The 18,632-nt window shown below is 38.8% G+C and overlaps 1 protein-coding gene across 4 annotated transcripts in view; it reads left to right on the top strand.

The window, feature by feature from the left end:
- Positions 1 to 18,632, top strand: part of LOC135260434 (CUB and sushi domain-containing protein 3-like) — a 325,294-nt gene that overhangs the window by 244,984 nt on the left and 61,678 nt on the right. For all 4 annotated transcript variants that reach the window (XM_064345673.1, XM_064345666.1, XM_064345659.1 and 1 more), the window contains 10 exons: positions 2,841 to 2,965; positions 3,172 to 3,268; positions 3,729 to 3,833; positions 4,426 to 4,544; positions 5,759 to 5,828; positions 7,647 to 7,763; positions 9,941 to 10,150; positions 10,599 to 10,787; positions 14,559 to 14,736; positions 18,017 to 18,162. In XM_064345673.1, the coding sequence (XP_064201743.1) occupies positions 2,841 to 2,965; positions 3,172 to 3,268; positions 3,729 to 3,833; positions 4,426 to 4,544; positions 5,759 to 5,828; positions 7,647 to 7,763; positions 9,941 to 10,150; positions 10,599 to 10,787; positions 14,559 to 14,736; positions 18,017 to 18,162 (1,356 nt within the window). The remainder of the gene's footprint in view (positions 1 to 2,840; positions 2,966 to 3,171; positions 3,269 to 3,728; positions 3,834 to 4,425; positions 4,545 to 5,758; positions 5,829 to 7,646; positions 7,764 to 9,940; positions 10,151 to 10,598; positions 10,788 to 14,558; positions 14,737 to 18,016; positions 18,163 to 18,632) is intronic.

The following is an 18,632-nucleotide window of genomic DNA, read 5'->3' as shown; positions in this document are numbered from 1 at the left end:
AGGGGTTAACGGCTGAGGGCATTTGTCCCTATTGCTCCGGAGTTTGCAGGACTGCAGATATCAACTGTGAAATATAGATGAGCGTGAAATTGCAGTGAACTGAATCACTTTAATAATTTAAGTGGTGAACTGGAACATTTAACATTTGACGGCGCTCTCTCTCTCTCTCTGGTGAATATGCATAGCTTTCCCCCTCTCTTATATTAGCTGTCCCCTCCCTTTGTCCCTGCTTCCTCGGAGCTGTTTAAACAGTGATTAGCATTGACCTCTAGATCACCACCTTGCTCATGACAGATGGAATCAGGTGTATGCTGAGAAGAGAGTCTTGGATGTGTTAGCTATCCAAAGGAGATTGCGTTGTTGACAGTTCTACACTACTGTGTTCAGACTGGGTAGGACAGGAGCAGGCAATCCTTTAACAAACAGGAGAAAATTGCTTATCTAAGCTGTCCAATGGGGGAAAAGACTGTGTGCCATGGTTTCTCTCCAGGAAGTATCATTGAAATTCAGAAAAGACCTTCTCTTTGTCCTTTTTGAATACATTTCCCCTTTATGCTTTCCTTCTCCAAGGTAGAAGGATGAATTGTAAGATGTGCTGTATTCCATGGTGGTCTTTCGTTCTGTATTTTTTCTTTTCGCCCACTCTCTCTGTCACCAAGATTTATATGAAAGAGGGTGCATTTTTACCCTCCGCGGTCATGCATTTGTTCTCTGCGTTCTTTGGCTGTTCTGATGGCGTCTGAGGAGGATGTGAGGATGTGGCTGGTTCAGCGAGAGGGTGTTTCTTGGTGGATAATGGGGCACCTGTGAATGACTTGGGCCAGTATTCTGAGAGTTATCCTTAATGGAGACAGCACTGGACTCAATTCAAACTGAAACGTGCTTCTTTAACGCTAAACATAGGAAACATAGGAGCCTGAATTTTTGTTTTAATGAGTCATTTCATTCACTCTATTATTCAGCACACTCGCAGTCAAAATGTTCCTATCTGATGTAGGCGAACATATAAATGCAAAGTTTATTTCCCACCTTTAACCAAACCACTGAGCACAAAAATCACACTGGGTGATTCAGAAAAGTTTTCGGTAGCTCCTCAGTCACAAAATGTGTGCACTGTTCATAAATGTGGCAACTGATCACTGAAATGATGTCAGCTTTTTGCTGCCTTATTCTCGATGGTGCGTTGCATGCAGGTAACAAAAAAACAATATTGTATGCATTTTAAATTGTTGTCTCCACACCAGAGTGGGCAGGCGTGCAACTGGTTTAGGTTTTGAAGGGCCTAATATACAGGCATATGATGTACCGGCTGCACATAACTCATGAAGAAGTCTCAGAGAAAACTGATTTTGTAACAGTTTTTAAAGCACACTATTTTAAAAATACATGTTCCACAGCAACGTAATTTCAAATCACAATTTGAAATATCCTAATGGCTTGACCAGGCATCAGGAAATAAAATATATTTTATAAAATAATTTCGCTGGGCAGAGATGTATAAGTAATGTAACTGAAGCACAGGAAGTGCAATGTGCCATAAATGAGAATTCAATACAGTGACTCAAAAGTAAACAGTAAAGGGCACTCACCACAAGCTCCCTGACCTCTGTTGTCACAGGACTGAGACTCTGTGTTCATAACTGTGAGGTTATATCTTAGAGCTCACAGTGGTGTGACACAATCGTCCTCATCCTACCAAGAGCAAGAAGAGTAGGCCAGGAGTCCTTCACTTAGCCAGTGACAAATGAATGCAATACAGGTGGCCAGATTAACAGTGAAAAATCCCTGGGAGGAAACACTCTTCTACAGAGGATATCAGCTCCAATTACCACAAACTTTTATGAATCACCCCCTATGTGTTTATCCAGTGAGAGTTTTACACACTACAAGCAATTTAATTTCCTTTATTTGATTTTTGCAATAGTACAGTTGGGTTTCGTCCAGTGGGGTTCATTTGTTGTGTGGTGGCCAGAGAGGTACAATAGGGGAGGCACTTCCCTTTATTGGATCAATATCTGTTTTTGATTGTTTTGCATGATAAACACGCATGCCACTTTCAGTAAAGATCATCCATTACCAGTAAAAAGAAAGCAAGAGCGGACCCATAGCAGAGCCTTGGGGTAGAGAAACAGTACTGAGCAGAGAGTGAACATAAGGGTGATCAGCAAGGTAAGAGGTGACCCAGGCATGTGCCCTACCAGTATTTCCCAGACAAGCCAGACTTCTTAGCACTCCTCATGTAATACCAGTTCTGCTCTCATTCTAAAGTTTAATTTGATCAAATGTCAATGACACCAATATCCATGTGCTTTTGTTTTCAATGAGTTGATTCTATTTTAGCAGCCTTATGTTCAATGTTTCATCCAATTGCTGTGCGTCCTTTTTATTCGTTCTTAATGGTTGCCATGGATGCATGTTGAATTAATGGTTCCACTGAGCAGGCTGCAGCATTCCACATACTCTTTTGCCCTTGCACGAATAATTACATGCTGTAAGACACATTTGGCAAATACTGATTCTGAGGCATGGATTTGTCCTGCAGTGAAAATTTCATTTATTTTTCCTCATTATTAAGCATGGCTTTTATTTAATTTTACCCTTAATGAAAAGCACATATTTTACGTTGAAAAGATGCTGTCCCCGTCCTTTAAGTCACTCTGTATTGGCTTTTTTGAAATGTCGTGTTTCATTACCCTCATTTCTTAATCGGCATTTACTTTCCTGAATCACCGCTGCTGCTCCCGCTGGTCTGCTGGTGTGAGTGTGCGTGTGTGCCTGACCCTGTGGGCCCGCGCTCTGATTGGCCCTCTCCCCCCTCCCGATCTCTATCTGCCTTGCAGTGCCCTGCGGTGGCGTCCTGACTGCCCGCAGAGGGACCATCCTGTCTCCGGGATACCCCGAGCCGTACGACAACAACCTCAACTGCGTCTGGAGGGTCTCGGTGCCAGAAGGAGCTGGGATCCAAGTGAGGGGAAAAAAAAAACATTCACAGTGAAATGAGCGAAAGTCAAAAGTAATGGCAGTGCTTGTTAACTAAACCTTTGGTGATGTTGAACTCAAGTGAAATCTTGGTGCCTTGATTGGCAGTTGATAAGGCGAACGTTTTGTGTATCATACGCTAAATCTATTCTTAAATGTTTGAACGTTTTTGTACGATTGTTTAACCTTCAGATCCAGGTCGTAAGTTTTGGCACGGAGCACAACTGGGACTCCCTGGATTTCTATGACGGGGCAGATCATAATGCCCCGAGGCTCGGAAGCTATTCAGGTGAACATTCATCTCTGCATCACAGATGTACTGCGTTAGCCTGCTGTCGTTAAAATGGTAATGTTAATTATAAATCTTCTTGTCATTGTGCCATAAACTTTAATGAAGAGGACTGACAATGTGACAAATGATTCATTTAGGGACAGGGAAGTTTTGCTTTTATAGCAGAGCAGTTGTCACTTCCCTAGAAGTTACAGTACGCCTGTATGTCTGTATATAATTATTACACGATTCAGTTGTGTTTCAGGGACATCATATTCTACAGATATTTTGTCAATGGTCATGTAAGCCAATTCTCAGCTTGCCCTTTCTTATATAGAGAGTGTCTGTCGTAAGTGAAAAATTGATGAAATTGCGAGGCTGTTGACTGCTGTATTTCTGGACACCAGTATAGCTGAATCACTCAAATATTTTGTACATACCATACAAACAACAGCAGCCTTCTGGTCAAACATTTCAGGGACAACAATCCCTCAGCTTCTGAACAGCACTTCAAACAACTTGTACCTGACCTTCCAATCGGACATCAGTGTATCAGCAGCGGGATTCCACCTGGAGTACACAGGTACCCTGGGCGTGTTGCGGGTGGACAGGGTCCGTCTGAGGCACACAACTACTGTATGGTTGGTGTGTAGTGGGCGTGGTCCACCTGAAGTACAGATATTGTGCAGGGGGTGTGTAGAGGGGAGAGTCCCCCTGGAGCACACAGGTGCTGTATGATGAGTGTTTTTTTGGGAGAGTTACCTCTGGATTGTACAGGAATTGTGCAGTTAGCAGGTTATGCCAGGAATAAACCCATGCGATGGGTGTTCAGGGTGCACAGGTGCGAGGTTTGGACAATCTGGATTTGAACCTGTGCTCATTCTGAGCTGCTGATCACCTCGTTTAAATATTTTAACTTTGTATTCTGACAACATTTTCAAGCTGCAATGTGATACTATATAGACAGGGAAAATGAGTGCAAAAGATTTTTATTTCTTTATTTATTTTTGCTCCGTTTTGTTATCATCAGATATGTGCGCTCCAATTACTCGAACATTGAAAAATTATCCAAGCTTGAAAATGTTTTCAACTGATCTCATTCTAAATTGTCTTATTATTCCTCTATCCGCAAAGTCTCCATATTTGTACAGACCCCCAATTCTCTCTGTCCCAAGCAATAGGTTTGGATTCCTGCCCAGAACCCCAGAGTCCCAACAATGGAGTAAGAGTGGGCGAGCGCTTTCTGGTAGGCGACGTGGTCTCCTTTCTGTGTGACCCAGGTTACTCTCTGCAGGTAGGTCTATTATTATTATTATTATTATTATTATTATTAATAGTAGTAGTAGTAGTAGTAGTAGCAATAGTATGTGTAGCGGTTGTAGTAGTAGTATTGTTGTTATTAAAAATAACAATATGGTATTTTACTTGTATTGCATATTTCACATATGAAGTGTTGCAGTGGGAGTGGGTAGGAGGAATGATTCATCTCAGCCTCCACTAATGGCTAGCTCCCACTTGGGTTCTGCCCACATCCATTCTGCAATAGCACAGTCACCACCTATCATATGTAGTAGAAAAGAAACTACACATTTAGCATATGGCCGCAGCGTCCATGAAAATGAGGGAAACCTCTACCTTTTGCCATAGGCACTGCTGGATCAGTACTGACCACAGTCAGGACCTAGGTCTACCACTTCATTTGAAGATACCATCTCTTTCAGTACAGAGGACCTTTCACAGCCTTTTTACATTTGTCTCACAAGAAGGAAAACCTCCCTGTCCTGGGTCATTGCTTTTAGTAGCAACCAGTTTTTCCCTGTGCTCCAATCTGTCTGGCCCTCTTAGCTTCAGTCTTTAGAGAGGAGCCAGGGCGCAGGGTATCAAAAGAAGGTATGAGGTGATTCAGCTAAAGTACAGTGCCCTTGGCTAGCATTGAGAGCATGAAGAGCTACTCATGCACATCCTTCATTATTTCCAGATTATCTTAAGTTTTCAACTAATTTTTCTTCACTGTGTCGTTATTATAAAATGCTTCCTTATGTGGCTCCGATACATCTTCAAGAAAACTTGTTTGTGTATTGGGATATGTTTTTTCTTTATTTGTCTGTGAAAAGAGATTTATAACAATTGCTTATCTTTTGAAAGAACCAGATATCTTTTTGTTTTAAAAAGTGAGACCTAAATTTTATCTTATAATTGGAGAGTACCCATGAGACTAACTATGGAATTACTGTAACATAAACTTTAAATGATAAATATCTTCTTACAGAATATGAAAGTTATTGTGCATTTATTGGTCTTTGCTTGCTTGCTTTGTCCTTAAGTGTAGCTTGTAGTGACTGTGTAAGTGGTTTAACCCTGAGCCTAATGAGAGCCAATGCGTTTAAGAGTTTGTACCATCACCATGAACATAATTATAGTTTTTTTCTAATTTAAGAATTTAAGTTGTGTATGGACTAGTTTACTAATGAACAGGTGAGTTTTTAATGTTCATTTCTCCGTCCACAGGGTAACACATATATAACATGTATGCCTGGACCTGTCAGAAGATGGAATTTTCCGGTACCATTGTGTCTTGGTACGGCCTCAAAGAATGTTTGTTGTTAACTTAAATTGGTATGGAATGATGATGTAGGTAGAAGTTACTGAGGGCTATATCCACTAAATTATTTGGGATCTGGAGCTTAACCCAACACTTTCATTCAAGAGAGGGACAGGATCAATGTGCAGTCAGTAATGAGACTTAATAGGAGAAACTTTATTAGTGTGGGTCAGTAAAGTCCATCTGACCGTATCTGACTGAACGAGATTTCATTTCCTTTTCTCCTTTTTTTCAGAAAAGGAAATTGAGTGTTCAGCTTTTTCCCACTGGTAAAAATGTTGCTTTGTTTGAAGGACTTCCACTGGAATACACATTTACTGATTTTATTTTTTAAGTTTCTGCACAACTGCATATTGAGTGGCTCAGTGCTATCTGTATCTAGGCTAGGGCTCATTCTCTCCCTCCCATTTCCTTGTCACACTCATCTCCTGCTTGTCACCTTCCTTGAAGTTAAACTGAGCTTGCTTGGCTGTTACACATTCCTAGACGCAATGAGGAACAAAGTATCCATAACTTTCAATCTTGATAGCATTTCAGCTGGAAAATGCCATTAATTCTCCTTGAAATTTTTTTGTCCCTTAGATTTCACAGACACTTGAATCTATATAGAGAAACAATGCTTGCTATTTTTCAAACTATGAGCAGAACTCTTCTGTCAAGCCAGTGTGCCGAAAAGATCCAGGGGGTGGTTCTCTTTCTTTTTTCTTTTCGTCTTGTGGCTGTACAAATGCATTAGATCATCATTAAGGTACATGGGCCTTAATGGCAGAGAGGATTATGTCTCTTTTAGTTGATGAAAATGTGTTGAAATTTCAGTTGTCAGGCTGTCGAGAAATCAGGTGATGGGATGTCTATAAGGAGAGGTAGATTCATGGTACTGCTCCACAACTGGAGTACTAGCTGTCAAATGTGCTCTATAGAATTAGAGGACAAAAACTAGTACTAGATCAATGTGCGTGATATTATATCATACATTTTTCCCACTTTAGAAATGTGTTTCTATGTATGTAATAGGTCTGTTATTCTTATTCTTTGTATGCTATGCTGAAGTCAATATTGAGTCCACTTTGAGCTGGCTCCTTTAATTCCAAGAGATTTTTGTTTTATTATTAGTCACTCATGTGGCATTGAATTGTCTGTTACTGTATGTTACAACTATACATTTGATTGGTGTCAGAAGATATTATAACTATCTTTAAAAAAAAAACTGTTATATGTTGAGTGATACCTTTTGAAATCGTTGTTGAATATCCCCTGCAATTGTATTTTTGTTGAGAAAAAAGACTTAATTTATCCCTAATAATCAATTCCAATGTTTTTCACAAGTTGTAGAAAACTTGCCTACAGCGTTGTCGTTTTCTGCATCAGCACAAACCCCGTTCTTGTTTATTGGTAGTATATTTAATTTGTGTCCTGTCTTCAGGAATTTTCCAGCTTTTATGGATTGCTTTATTGCAACATTTTCTCATGAGATTGTAGATGGCCTAGCCAATTACTTTAATAAGCCTTGAATAGAATCAATTCTAAGTCTCTTGACTTGCATCATATTTTCATCTGTATACTTTTCACTAGAGAGACTTTCAGTGAGGTAATTGTTGAGTGAATCAGCTATCTCAATGCTTTTGTAAAGCAGACCTCATCTCTGTCTTTATTTTCTCTCTGACTTTGCTTGAGTGCTTGAGTTTAGCCTAGATATGTCATGGAATGTGTTGAAGTGAGTGTTAATGTGTTAGTGAACTGTACTGATATGAGAGTTGATGTGTTGTTGACATGGCTGTGGGTGAATCTTTACAGCTCAGTGCGGTGGATCGAGGACTGATTTCGCTGGCGTGATCCTGAGTCCAGGTTTTCCCGGGAATTACCCCAGTGGCCTGGACTGCAGCTGGACCGTTGAACTTCCCGTTGGCTTTGGTGCGTTTAAATGTTTAGTGGTATGACATAGTGACACTGCAGGTGAAATTGTGTTGTTGATCCAGTATCAGGTCTGATGCTAATAGACTGTGTGTATCCCAGGTTTTATTTCAGCTTGTATACCTTAGTCTGTCCTTGAGTAGCCTAATGTTATCAAGCTGATTTACTTCTATGAATAATCAAGTGTTATATTGGATACAATGAAAATTATGAGCTGTGCTGTTCAAGAGAATGTGATATTTAATTGTGATCAACAGTGTAGTTTCTCAACCGCAATTTAAAGAACAGTGGTGTGCCAATCAGGTGTGGCATGTAACAAAAAGGTTAAAATTAATTTAATAATAAAAAGTAATGAATCTTATTCACAAAATCCTGAATTATCGTCATTAAAATCTAGATCACTTAATTAAAACCCTCAAGGGCTATTTTTAAATTTTGGTCTTTCTTGATCATGTCCCTATAATGTGAGTGGACTAGTTGTGAAAAAGTGGACCAGCCTCCAAAACGGAAAGGGATTAGTTCCCGAAACAAAGGACCCCACCTCCTCCTCCTTCGCCATCGCTCTTCTGCAGCAGCAGTAAACACTTACTCGAGTGCAGGAAGAAAGCTAGGCTGGTGAGCAACAGCCTCTGCAATTACAGCTATCCTTTGGGTTTATATACACCTGGGATCCATCTTGGCCTATTCCATTATGCCTTACATGTGTGGAGAAATTCTCAAAGCACGCCCTGGTTCCAAGCAAATGTAGGTTTCAACACATTACCAATCATCCCTAGCTAACAAAGACTGAAATTACTTCATTTGTTTGAGAGACCAAACTCATAAACAGGTGCAAATGATAAGGGGGTGAAAAAAGCGTTGAGAACCATTGCTGCAACGGAGAAAGCATTGAAGCTGTTGAGTTTCTGAGATTGTGGCTAAGACAAAAATTCATGCGCGATCACTGAATCAGTGATATTACCAGTGTGCAAAGCCATTATGAGCTCATTGTTAGTTCTGCAAGCAGCAAAGGAAATAGCAAGTTTGTCCTGTCAAAAAGTACAAACAATACAATATTCAGCAATAGTGCCTGCTGATATTGAAAGCACTGGCTGAGGAATTTTTTTATTTATTCGTTTTTGCCTTTTGAAAACTTGTGTGTTGTGGATGGGATGAAAAAGGTTGGGAAATGCTGGTTTACAATATGCTCTTTTTATTGTGTGCATTAGGAGTTAGAATAGTTGCTTGTATGTGTATGTCTGTAATGAAACTAACTGGAGTTATGCCATTGTTTGGATCCATTTTGGGTCTATTAATTATTGTAGACTGCATAAATTCTGGACATTTTATCAGGACTGGGATGGTGTTAGACTGTCCATGTCAGCAGACACAGGTATAACATAGCACCTCCACTAATTAAAATTGATCATTCTGCACAGTTAAATGTCCAGTGTCAATACTACTGTTAACAGAGTCCGTATGAGTCCAATAGGGACCATGTGTACTCTGTAAGTGTTGACTTAACATTTTACTGTGTGGAGACCTGTCTAGAGAAATGTAAGTTCCAGAGATCAGTGCAGTTGTGCCTGTTGGAGACTTTGGATGTCTAAGGGAATGTGACGAGATATGTGACTAAAGTGGTAGGTTACAGTAGAACAGTAACTTTAACCCTGATTCAGTATCACTCAGAATAGAAGTAAGTTAACTCACAGAAATAATCCCTTTTCAACTGTAGGTTTTACAAGTAATAATAGATTTCTTTCAGCGATAGTATACGTGTATTGGCAGAACGTACTGTGAAATGCCGCAGTTAGAGTGCGCTACCACACACAAGGAAGATAACAGCCTTCAAGTTTGTTAATATTTCTATTTTATTTTATATTAAATATTGTATACTGGCATGAATAGTGCCCCATGGCTATGGGTTGGACACTTAGAAGTAGAGTTTAAAAGAACAGGTGTTTGCTGCAATAGATCAGTCTTGGGCAGGAAAGATTTAATTTGATGAATTTATGAAAGATTAGCAGTTATGCAATGGGCAGCAAAATTTTGACAAAAGAAATTAAGAAAATTTCCCTCAAATTGACTTCCTGGTTCAAATAAGAAAAATAAGATCCAGTTCTGTCTTATGTTTCATGTTATTGTTGCTGTTTTTGTATGTTTTTGTTTATCTTTAATGTTGTTCTGTTCCATTTAAGGAATCCACATTCAGTTCCTGAACTTCTCCACCGAGGCCATCCATGACTACCTGGAGATCCGCAGCGGTTCACAGGAGATGGGTTCTGTGATTGACAGGTTCAGTGGCCCTGTGGTTCCAGAGCCGCTCTTCAGCACCACCCATGAGACCAGCTTTTTCTTTCACAGTGACTACTCACAGAACAAGCCTGGCTTCCACATAATTTACCAGGGTAAGGTCATCCTTATCTCGGGACCCACTGCCTTCATTGCCACTCACTGAGATTGTCAGAGATTTTAAAAATACGTCACCCAGAAACGTTTCGGATTGTCACGGACACACATAAGACGTCCGTGTTGGTAAAAGTGTTCTGATTGGCATATTGACTATTTCCATGCATCTTGTTGGATTGTCATAGCAGCACATGTTTTAACATTATAATTGTATCCCATATACATGAATATGAGTTCTTTTTTGTGTTTGTTTTCTTTTCTTTTGTGTACTGTTTTGCCTTCTCAGGGACACAGGGACTAATAATGAAAAATATATTGTGAATAGACTCAAGAATATTATAAAAGTAAACATTGTGAAGGTACTGGTTTCAGAAAGGCCTTTGTCAACCATTTAAGGATTTGAAGTGAATACCTGTACTTATTTTTCTGCTTGTTTTCTGTGTTCAGCATATGAGCTGCAGAGTTGTCCTGACCCCCGGCCATTTCGCAATGGCATAGTGATTGGGGATGATTTTGGTGTTGGCCTGACTGTATCTTTTGAGTGCCTGCCTGGGTACTCCCTGATTGGAGAGGCCTCGCTCACCTGTCTCCATGGAGTCAGCCGGACCTGGAACCACCCTGTGCCGCGCTGCGAAGGTGAGAGGCGGGGTCTTCCATTTCTGCCTGTGTATCATTATGCAGTGAAGGTGGGATGAGTTATCTTCACTTCCTGTCTGTCAGTCCAGTCAATCTGCACTCTGACAGTGAAGGGCAGCATCAGTGCTTCCTGTGTCCGTTTTTTTAATCATTTAATATCATTAAATGATTAAAATATGGGCCATTTCTGTACTAATGTTGACAGTCCTGACACAATTGCAAAGATACGAGAAGGCCATAAATTGAATTAACTACAGAGTAAAAGTGCAAAAATAGATTTTTTTATGTTAGAGCATCAGGTCTTTAGAACCTTAAGCCAACAGTGATGTTTACAGTTATACAACTGTTACAAAGTGGTTGAGCAAAATTAAATTACAGGGAATGCTGAATATATGGCCTGTTCTTGGCAAGGCTTGGGACTCATTTTGGCACTGAGGACAATGAACAAGGATTTAGTCAAAATGTGACCTTATTAACTTATAAATAAAATAGTTAGTGGTGCTTTTTAATTTTGGTGACTCATATTGTGTTTGTCAAGAAAAGAATGATTTTATTGGCTGAATCCAGGCCAGGAGTAAGACACATATTTATATGCAGGAGTCCGTAGGAGAAATTCTTCTCCTGCAACTCAACAGATTTCAGAGTCTGTGAATTATATATGTATGTATGAATGCAGTACAAGCTCTAATATATGAACACTTCAGGATTAGAGGTTGTGTGTAATGCAGTGTTCATAACTAAAGTGATGTTAAAATAGCAACTTTAATTTAAATCCGTTATTAATTCTATATTTATCCAGGTTTCAAGTTTGTCATAACCTATAACAAACAAGTGTTAAGCAGAATCTCTTTACTGCATTTTTTCTGCATTGGCTTTTCTTTGGTGACCCAGGATCATGCTCATTTGCAAACTGATTTTTTTCTGGCCCTTCTTTATTTCAAATGTGGTATTTTTTAGCAATAGTGCAAGGACGTGACCCTTCTGTAATTATTATAGTACATTTCCCCTTGCATTATTCACCTCCTAAGAACTCACAGATTCAGATCATTTACACTTGGGCAGATGGCCCTGGATTTCCTGTGAAATGTCAATATTCAAGAATGAGCATGACATAATTAATATGGACATACAGCATTATAACCTGTCTGCAGCCGACAGCTTGTAAGAATACTGGCCACTTGGCTTTCTCAAAAAAATCTACATTGCAAACAGCAAGAGGAAATGTCATAAATAATGTATGTGTGTCGATTACAGAGAACTTGTGAGCTATTGACCAAGAAAAGAGCTAGATACACTGGATATACTGACTTCACAGGGATGGATCCTGCCATGGAAGATGTAGAATCAGTGAGGGAACATTGGAAGGGGAACTGCATCTAAGACTGGAAATGAATAAATAAATGTGTAGACCATTTATATTGTACTTGAGTAGGGTATTCAGGGGTACCACTATTTGTATCTGTATCTGAATTGGTTCAACTGTATTTTTATTTGGGTTTGTATTTGGATAGAAACTGGAAGTGGGCGTAGTTTAAACCAGAAGTTACACCAAAGAGGAATGCAATTCTGGCTTTATACCCACAGAATAGTTCTGTGTTTAGATCCACTATCATTGATATCCATCAAATACTAATAAATTGAATATATCTTCTTGCAATGAACTATGTCAATTATGGGTAGCTCATGTGCTAATGAGGAGTTAATATCGTGATTAAGTAACAAGTCGGCTATTACTCAGTAGAAAACATGTACAGTATATGAAGGACATATAATGGACTTTCAAGATAGATTACATAGACATATTGGGCCTCATTCATGAAATATGTGTACAATCACATTTGATTGTAAACTGTGTGTAAGAACGTTTCTACAAACATTTCGACATTCATCATTTTTTTCTTATCTGTGTTTGGCTGTTTCCTTATGTTAATCACATGCACAGGATTGCACATAAAATTTACAAACAGTCTGCATTCATCATCTCATACACCTGGGATATGCACAAAAACAAAGGTCTGCACATGTGTCATGAATCCCTTATTGGTTTTTCGTTGGAACATTTTTAAGAACAAAAGTAAGAATTTAAGAAAAGTTTTGTGAATGAAGCCCATTGGTTCGCTTCATGCTACTCATTTAGATTTTGGGGACAAAGTGGTGATGTGTGTGAACGCTACATCTGCAAGCCTACACTGCCTCTGAGTCACCTACAGTACAGGCCATGTAGGCGAGGGGTAGCTGGGGGAGGGCTACTTGAAGCTTTGATGCTGGCTTGCCAGCTCCACTCTTGATAAAGAAATGCATGACTTCTGTTTTTGAATGAAAACGCACCCTGCTTGTTTTTACTGGTTCTTGTTAACCAGGAGTCATATAACAAGCATCTGAGAAACAAGGCTATATAGACTAACAGTAAACACTTGATGTAGTGGCAGCCCAACCATACATGGATAGCCCACACAGATAAAATTTCTCCCACACGGACACACACGTCCAAGAACTTTGGCCTACTCCCACTTCCTCCTGAACTTATGCGGCAGTTCTGAAAATGTAATCAAGACAGCAGCAACATACAGACTTGCACTATTACTTTGCCTTTGTTTAACAAAAAAAAAAATAGAATAATTGTATTAATATTCAGACATACGTATTATTTGTTACAATGTCTTTGTTTGCGCATTTTCAAATAAGATATTTGTATTTGTGGACACCCCTAGTGCATATCATTGTTTTTGTTATACCGCTCCCTCAGAAACTTGCTTAACTCAAAAAATTGCAAACGCTCCTGACACACAGTTAAAGAGAGTTCACAGGCTTTTTTCATTATTCCCTTTTTGTTTTTTATTTTTTACATTTGCTTTTTCTTTCTTTTATACCCTTTCTTTTTGGAATTGAGAATAATGACGCAGAGAATCTGTGTATTTTATTATAATAAGAAGGTGCGATTGCATTTACAGCTCTTTGATTTGTGCCCTTTGGGGTTCAGTGACAGTTCACTGAGGGTGGTCAGTAACACTGAAGATCATATCTCTGAGGTAATGGAAGTTATTTTCTCTCCTACTCATGGCAGCATTGGATTTTTTAAATTAAATGGTTGGTTTAAATTGTTTGTTTATGGATAAAACGCATGAGTCAATGTGGAACTCATCCGTTCCCTTGATCCTATCCTTAAATTAAACATATTATGCCCTCTGTGGAGATTTCTGACCCACTGCCAGAACATGTTCTCTCTGCTGACCCCAGGGTATAACATCAGCTTGCCAAAAAGAGCATGAATATTACAGTGGATTCATGCACCTCGCTCCCTCACTCTTAATTAAAAAAACCCTTCGGATGTCAGCTTGAATTAGCTGCTCACTGGAGGAAGAAGGCAGAAGACATATTGTGACCTTCATTTGAAATTAATTTGACACACAGTAGGGAAACACATATATGTGGCTTCTAGTATTTCTTTAGCCTGAACCAAAGAGTATGCTATTTTCATTCCAACTTTGATATTCAAAACTCTGAAACTTGATCCCTACTTTCTTTATGGTCACACCATATAAGGTATTTCAATGTTGCTACTAGCTAAAATAATTTCATGTGAGCTATTTGTGCACTAAAACGTTTATCCTTAGCAACTAATATGGGAATTATGGTAAGGTACAGTAAATTCATTGTGCAAGACGAACAATATGAGCAAAGATACAAGTCAGTAAGAGCGACTGAGCATCAAGCTCTAATAGGTACATGTATGTGAAACCATGGTTATTTCTTTTGCTGTCTGTCCCACAGCTCTCTGCGGGGGTAACATCACTTTGGTGAATGGGACCATCTACTCCCCTGGGCATCCTGCAGAGTACCCCAACTTTCAGGACTGTTTTTGGAACATCAGGGTACCACCTGGAAATGGAATTTACATCAACTTCACTCTCCTGAGCACTGAACCTATCTATGACTATATCACTGTGTGGTAAGAATCATATTAGCTATGACATCATCACTAGAACAATAATCGAAAAACACCACAGCAATTATTGTAAACTGTAACATAAGACTATGTCAACCTATCCATGGCATCTTTACTGATTGGACAGTGTGATCTATGATGGCACCCCAAAGTGGTAGGAATGCCGCCTTGACTTGATCCTAACTGATGCAAATCCATCTTGGATACCATGCTAAGAGATAAGAACCCATCCGTGGAATTATTGTCAGAAGTACAAGATTGTTCTGACATCATCTGTTAGTTTTAATAATCTGATCGAACTTGAAACACCTAGAATTACGCACTCTTAAATGATGAAGTATGACACCACAGTCGTGATTTCCCCTGCCTCCTGTTTCTTGTTTCATAGCATACCCCTCTTTTTAAACAAGTGGGATCTGATCCACCTTGGCCCCACTAGTGGAACTATGGGGTGTGCTTATAAGAGTGAGGAGAATAGTTCTGTTCCACTCTATGATCCCTCATGCTGTTCTGTACTTTAAACTCCTCTGGGTGCATTTATTTATGAACACTGCCCGCATACCTGCCACCCTCTCCAGTCTAAAAAATGAGTTTCAAAAGAAACTACATTATTGTATTTGCACAGTTTGCAGTCTCACTATCTTTTCATCATTCATTTCTCCTCAGTGCATTGTAGAAGTGTCTAACATCTGGAGAAAACCTGCCATTAAGAAACAGGGAAAAACAAGGGGAGTGGAATAATATATTAGATGAATTTAAAATATACATCACTTTCACCAGTGATGCGTAGTCTATAAGCATTTGAGAATATCTTTGGAGATCTCTGATAATCTCAGACCTGAGGGTCTCATTTATCAGCCTTGCGTACGAACAAAATACATCCTGAACTGACATGGCATCATTTTTATTCATAATATCCCATTTATCAGAAACAATAGCTTTATGAGAACATTCTTACTGGCACACACATTCCAGTCTCTTCAGAGAGACATTTGCTTGTGGCTGAGTGATGGTAGCGCAGGAAAGATGAATAACCTAGCAGATCTGAGGAATGAAAGTGCTCGATAGATGGATAACTTCACATTTTTATTTAACGCATTGGACTAGCCCATGCACTAGTGCAACTACCCCACACACAGCAAATATCAAATCATAAAATGCTAATTTAGATTGTAGACTCAGAGATCTTGGAGTGATAAGATATCCGCTCAGTTGTCAAGGAAGATAAATATTTGTCTGCTTCAGAAAAAAGACAGATAATCCTTGTTTTCTTTGTTTTTCTTTTTGTAGATGTAATCAATAATTAGTTCCATTCCTTTCAAATCATAGGGAGGCACTCAATTGTGACATTGTATGTCTTCTCACCCATCACGCTATAATCCTGTTATAGTTTTCATGAATACAATATTATATAATGAGTCTTATTGTAAGTTATTGTGTTTATTATGTATATCAGTAGTTTTGCCATGAGTGGCTTTTGGCCTGTTGCCACCAACAGTATGATTAGCTACACTGCAAATTATGATAAATATAATTATCTTCCAAGGTCAACCATTTTGGTCATGCTTTTCCATGTAATGTTTTTTGCTTCATATTACAATGGTGAAGTATGGTACAGATTTATTTTATTTTTCTGTGTGCACCTTGGACACAGCCATTTCTATTTTAAAGTCTTTGATTTTATTAGTCCAAAATGACTCCTCAATGGAGAGTATTTTAGTGATATTTCTCCCACAGTAATACAGAGTGCTTAGAGCTATTTTCCCATAGAAATTGAAGAATAAATATCCTATCAGATATAGCCAGTCAGAGGAACTGTATAAGGACTGTTTTTTTATCCATGTAGAGTTAAGCCTATGGAATAATCAGAATATTTATTTCTTATGATCTTGAGATAATTGAGCAAATACTGAGATGATTATCTCTTGATCACAAAATAATGAACAGGCCCAAAATTCTGTTTTACAATAACCTCAATGCATCACAATAGGAATCCCTAACTCCCATAACTCATCACCATTCACATGTCCCTCAGCATTTCCAAAGTGTCTGGAACCATCTGTTGGAGGTGGGGGTAGGGGTGGGTGTCGGTAAACTGTCATCAGAAAAGGAACATGCCGAGTCACCTCTCTATGCTGCAATTTTCCACATTCTCTGTGTACTAAAACAACCATATGGTGTGCCTTTCAACTATTAGAAAGTAATGGATGACCCAGTTTAATCAGCTGTCGCCTGCTGTTCATTAGCCAAGCTTGACTGTACTAAAAAGCGAGTTTACTTGGAGTCCATCTCTTCTCCATGATTAATCTTGTTGAGTGAGCCTTTGTTGTAAAACTAGCCGCTTTTGCTTAAAGTCAATTTCCTGCCTTATTTTTATATTTTGTATTATTTCAATCTGAAGCAAGCCCTGTTGTATTCTTTTTTCATTTTGCTTTGATGAGATAATTAGTTTTGATAACATTCAGCTCCTTTGGTACCTCTGTGAAAAAACAGGGAATTGTTGTTTAAAGGTTGTTTTTAGAGAATTCTTACACGTTTGAATTATGAGACAGTTAAGCAATGGGAGCTAATGGTCTAATAAATAGTGTAACAGGCTTCAACAATATTTCATGAAGATAGTGCTTTTATATATTCATGTGTAATGTGTAATGTGCTCCAGTTTTTCAGCCTGCAGCAAACCTGCAGTGGTATATTTGGGTTGGTTGTTAGATTATGTTCATTAACTGTAATGTTCTGTGTAGTTTATTCAGACATGCATGTTCAGGTGAATGTCAAACAAAACGAATAGTCGCATCTTCGTGTTATTAATTCATTGATTGTGATAGCTCACACTGCTTCTGGAGGGAACATACCCAAAAGTATAAAACCAGTGTATGGAATTTGTTTGTTGACCCATTTGCAGTTTTTCCTAGCCACTAAAGTTGCTTACTACTGCATTTTAACAAGATACTTACAAATATGATAATTTGTTGCTTCTAAACTAAAAACATAGTATAGCTATTCTGAGCTGTCTGTAAGTAAATGCACTTTGGGTTTACTTGACTTCAGCAAAAAATAATGTGTTTAAAGTATGCAAAGATGTTGTTTTAATTTCCCATCTACACACTGCTTAATTACATGCATTTTTCTCATTTCAAATTTGCTGATTAACTAGCTGTATTTTCATGTTATTGAAAATATTCAGCATGTTTTTGGGGTGAGTTAAAAACATAATAATGTTTACACTTTTATGGGATCATTTGCAATGATGAACCTCAGCTGATGGGTTCCGTTGTCTGTGCAGGGATGGACCCGATCAGAACTCACCACAGGTTGGACAGTTCAGCGGAACCACTGCGCTGGAAGCCGTACAAAGCACCTCCAACCAGGTGCTCATCAAGTTCCACAGCGACTTCAGTGGCAGCGGCTTCTTTGTCCTCCGTTACCATGGTGAGTGCATGGCCGAGAGAAAGGCAAGATAAGGAAGTTCAGTCTCTTATTCATGTATATTTATCGCTTCCCACTCATTTGTGTTGTTTGATTACTTGGCAAACAAAAGCCTTTGTCCAGAGCAACTGTCATAGTTTGTGTCAATCAAGCAATGAATAAATAAACAAATTAATAAATAAGCTTAATGAAGACTGCAATATATCCACATATCTGTGTACACAATGTTTAAATGTAAATAAATGAATATGCAGTACTTAATTCTGGTTTGGACACAATACCTGATAAACTCTAGTCTGTCTTACCTTGTTCAGTTCGGGAATAGTGTATTAGTTTTGTTTGAAAGCTTATCCACTGGCCTTTCATAGCCTGCCATTTTTAAGGTGACTTTTTTGGGTGCTGCAAAATAACCTCAAAATGAACATGTTTGAAATGCTTCTAATTGTGGAGAACTTTAAAATTTGACAGATGTC

Source organism: Anguilla rostrata, chromosome 1 (assembly GCF_018555375.3).
Source record: "Anguilla rostrata isolate EN2019 chromosome 1, ASM1855537v3, whole genome shotgun sequence".
Classification (NCBI taxonomy): Eukaryota; Metazoa; Chordata; class Actinopteri; order Anguilliformes; family Anguillidae; genus Anguilla; species Anguilla rostrata.
The sequence above is the reverse complement of the archived record's forward strand: the minus strand, read 5'-3'. Positions and strand labels throughout refer to the sequence as shown.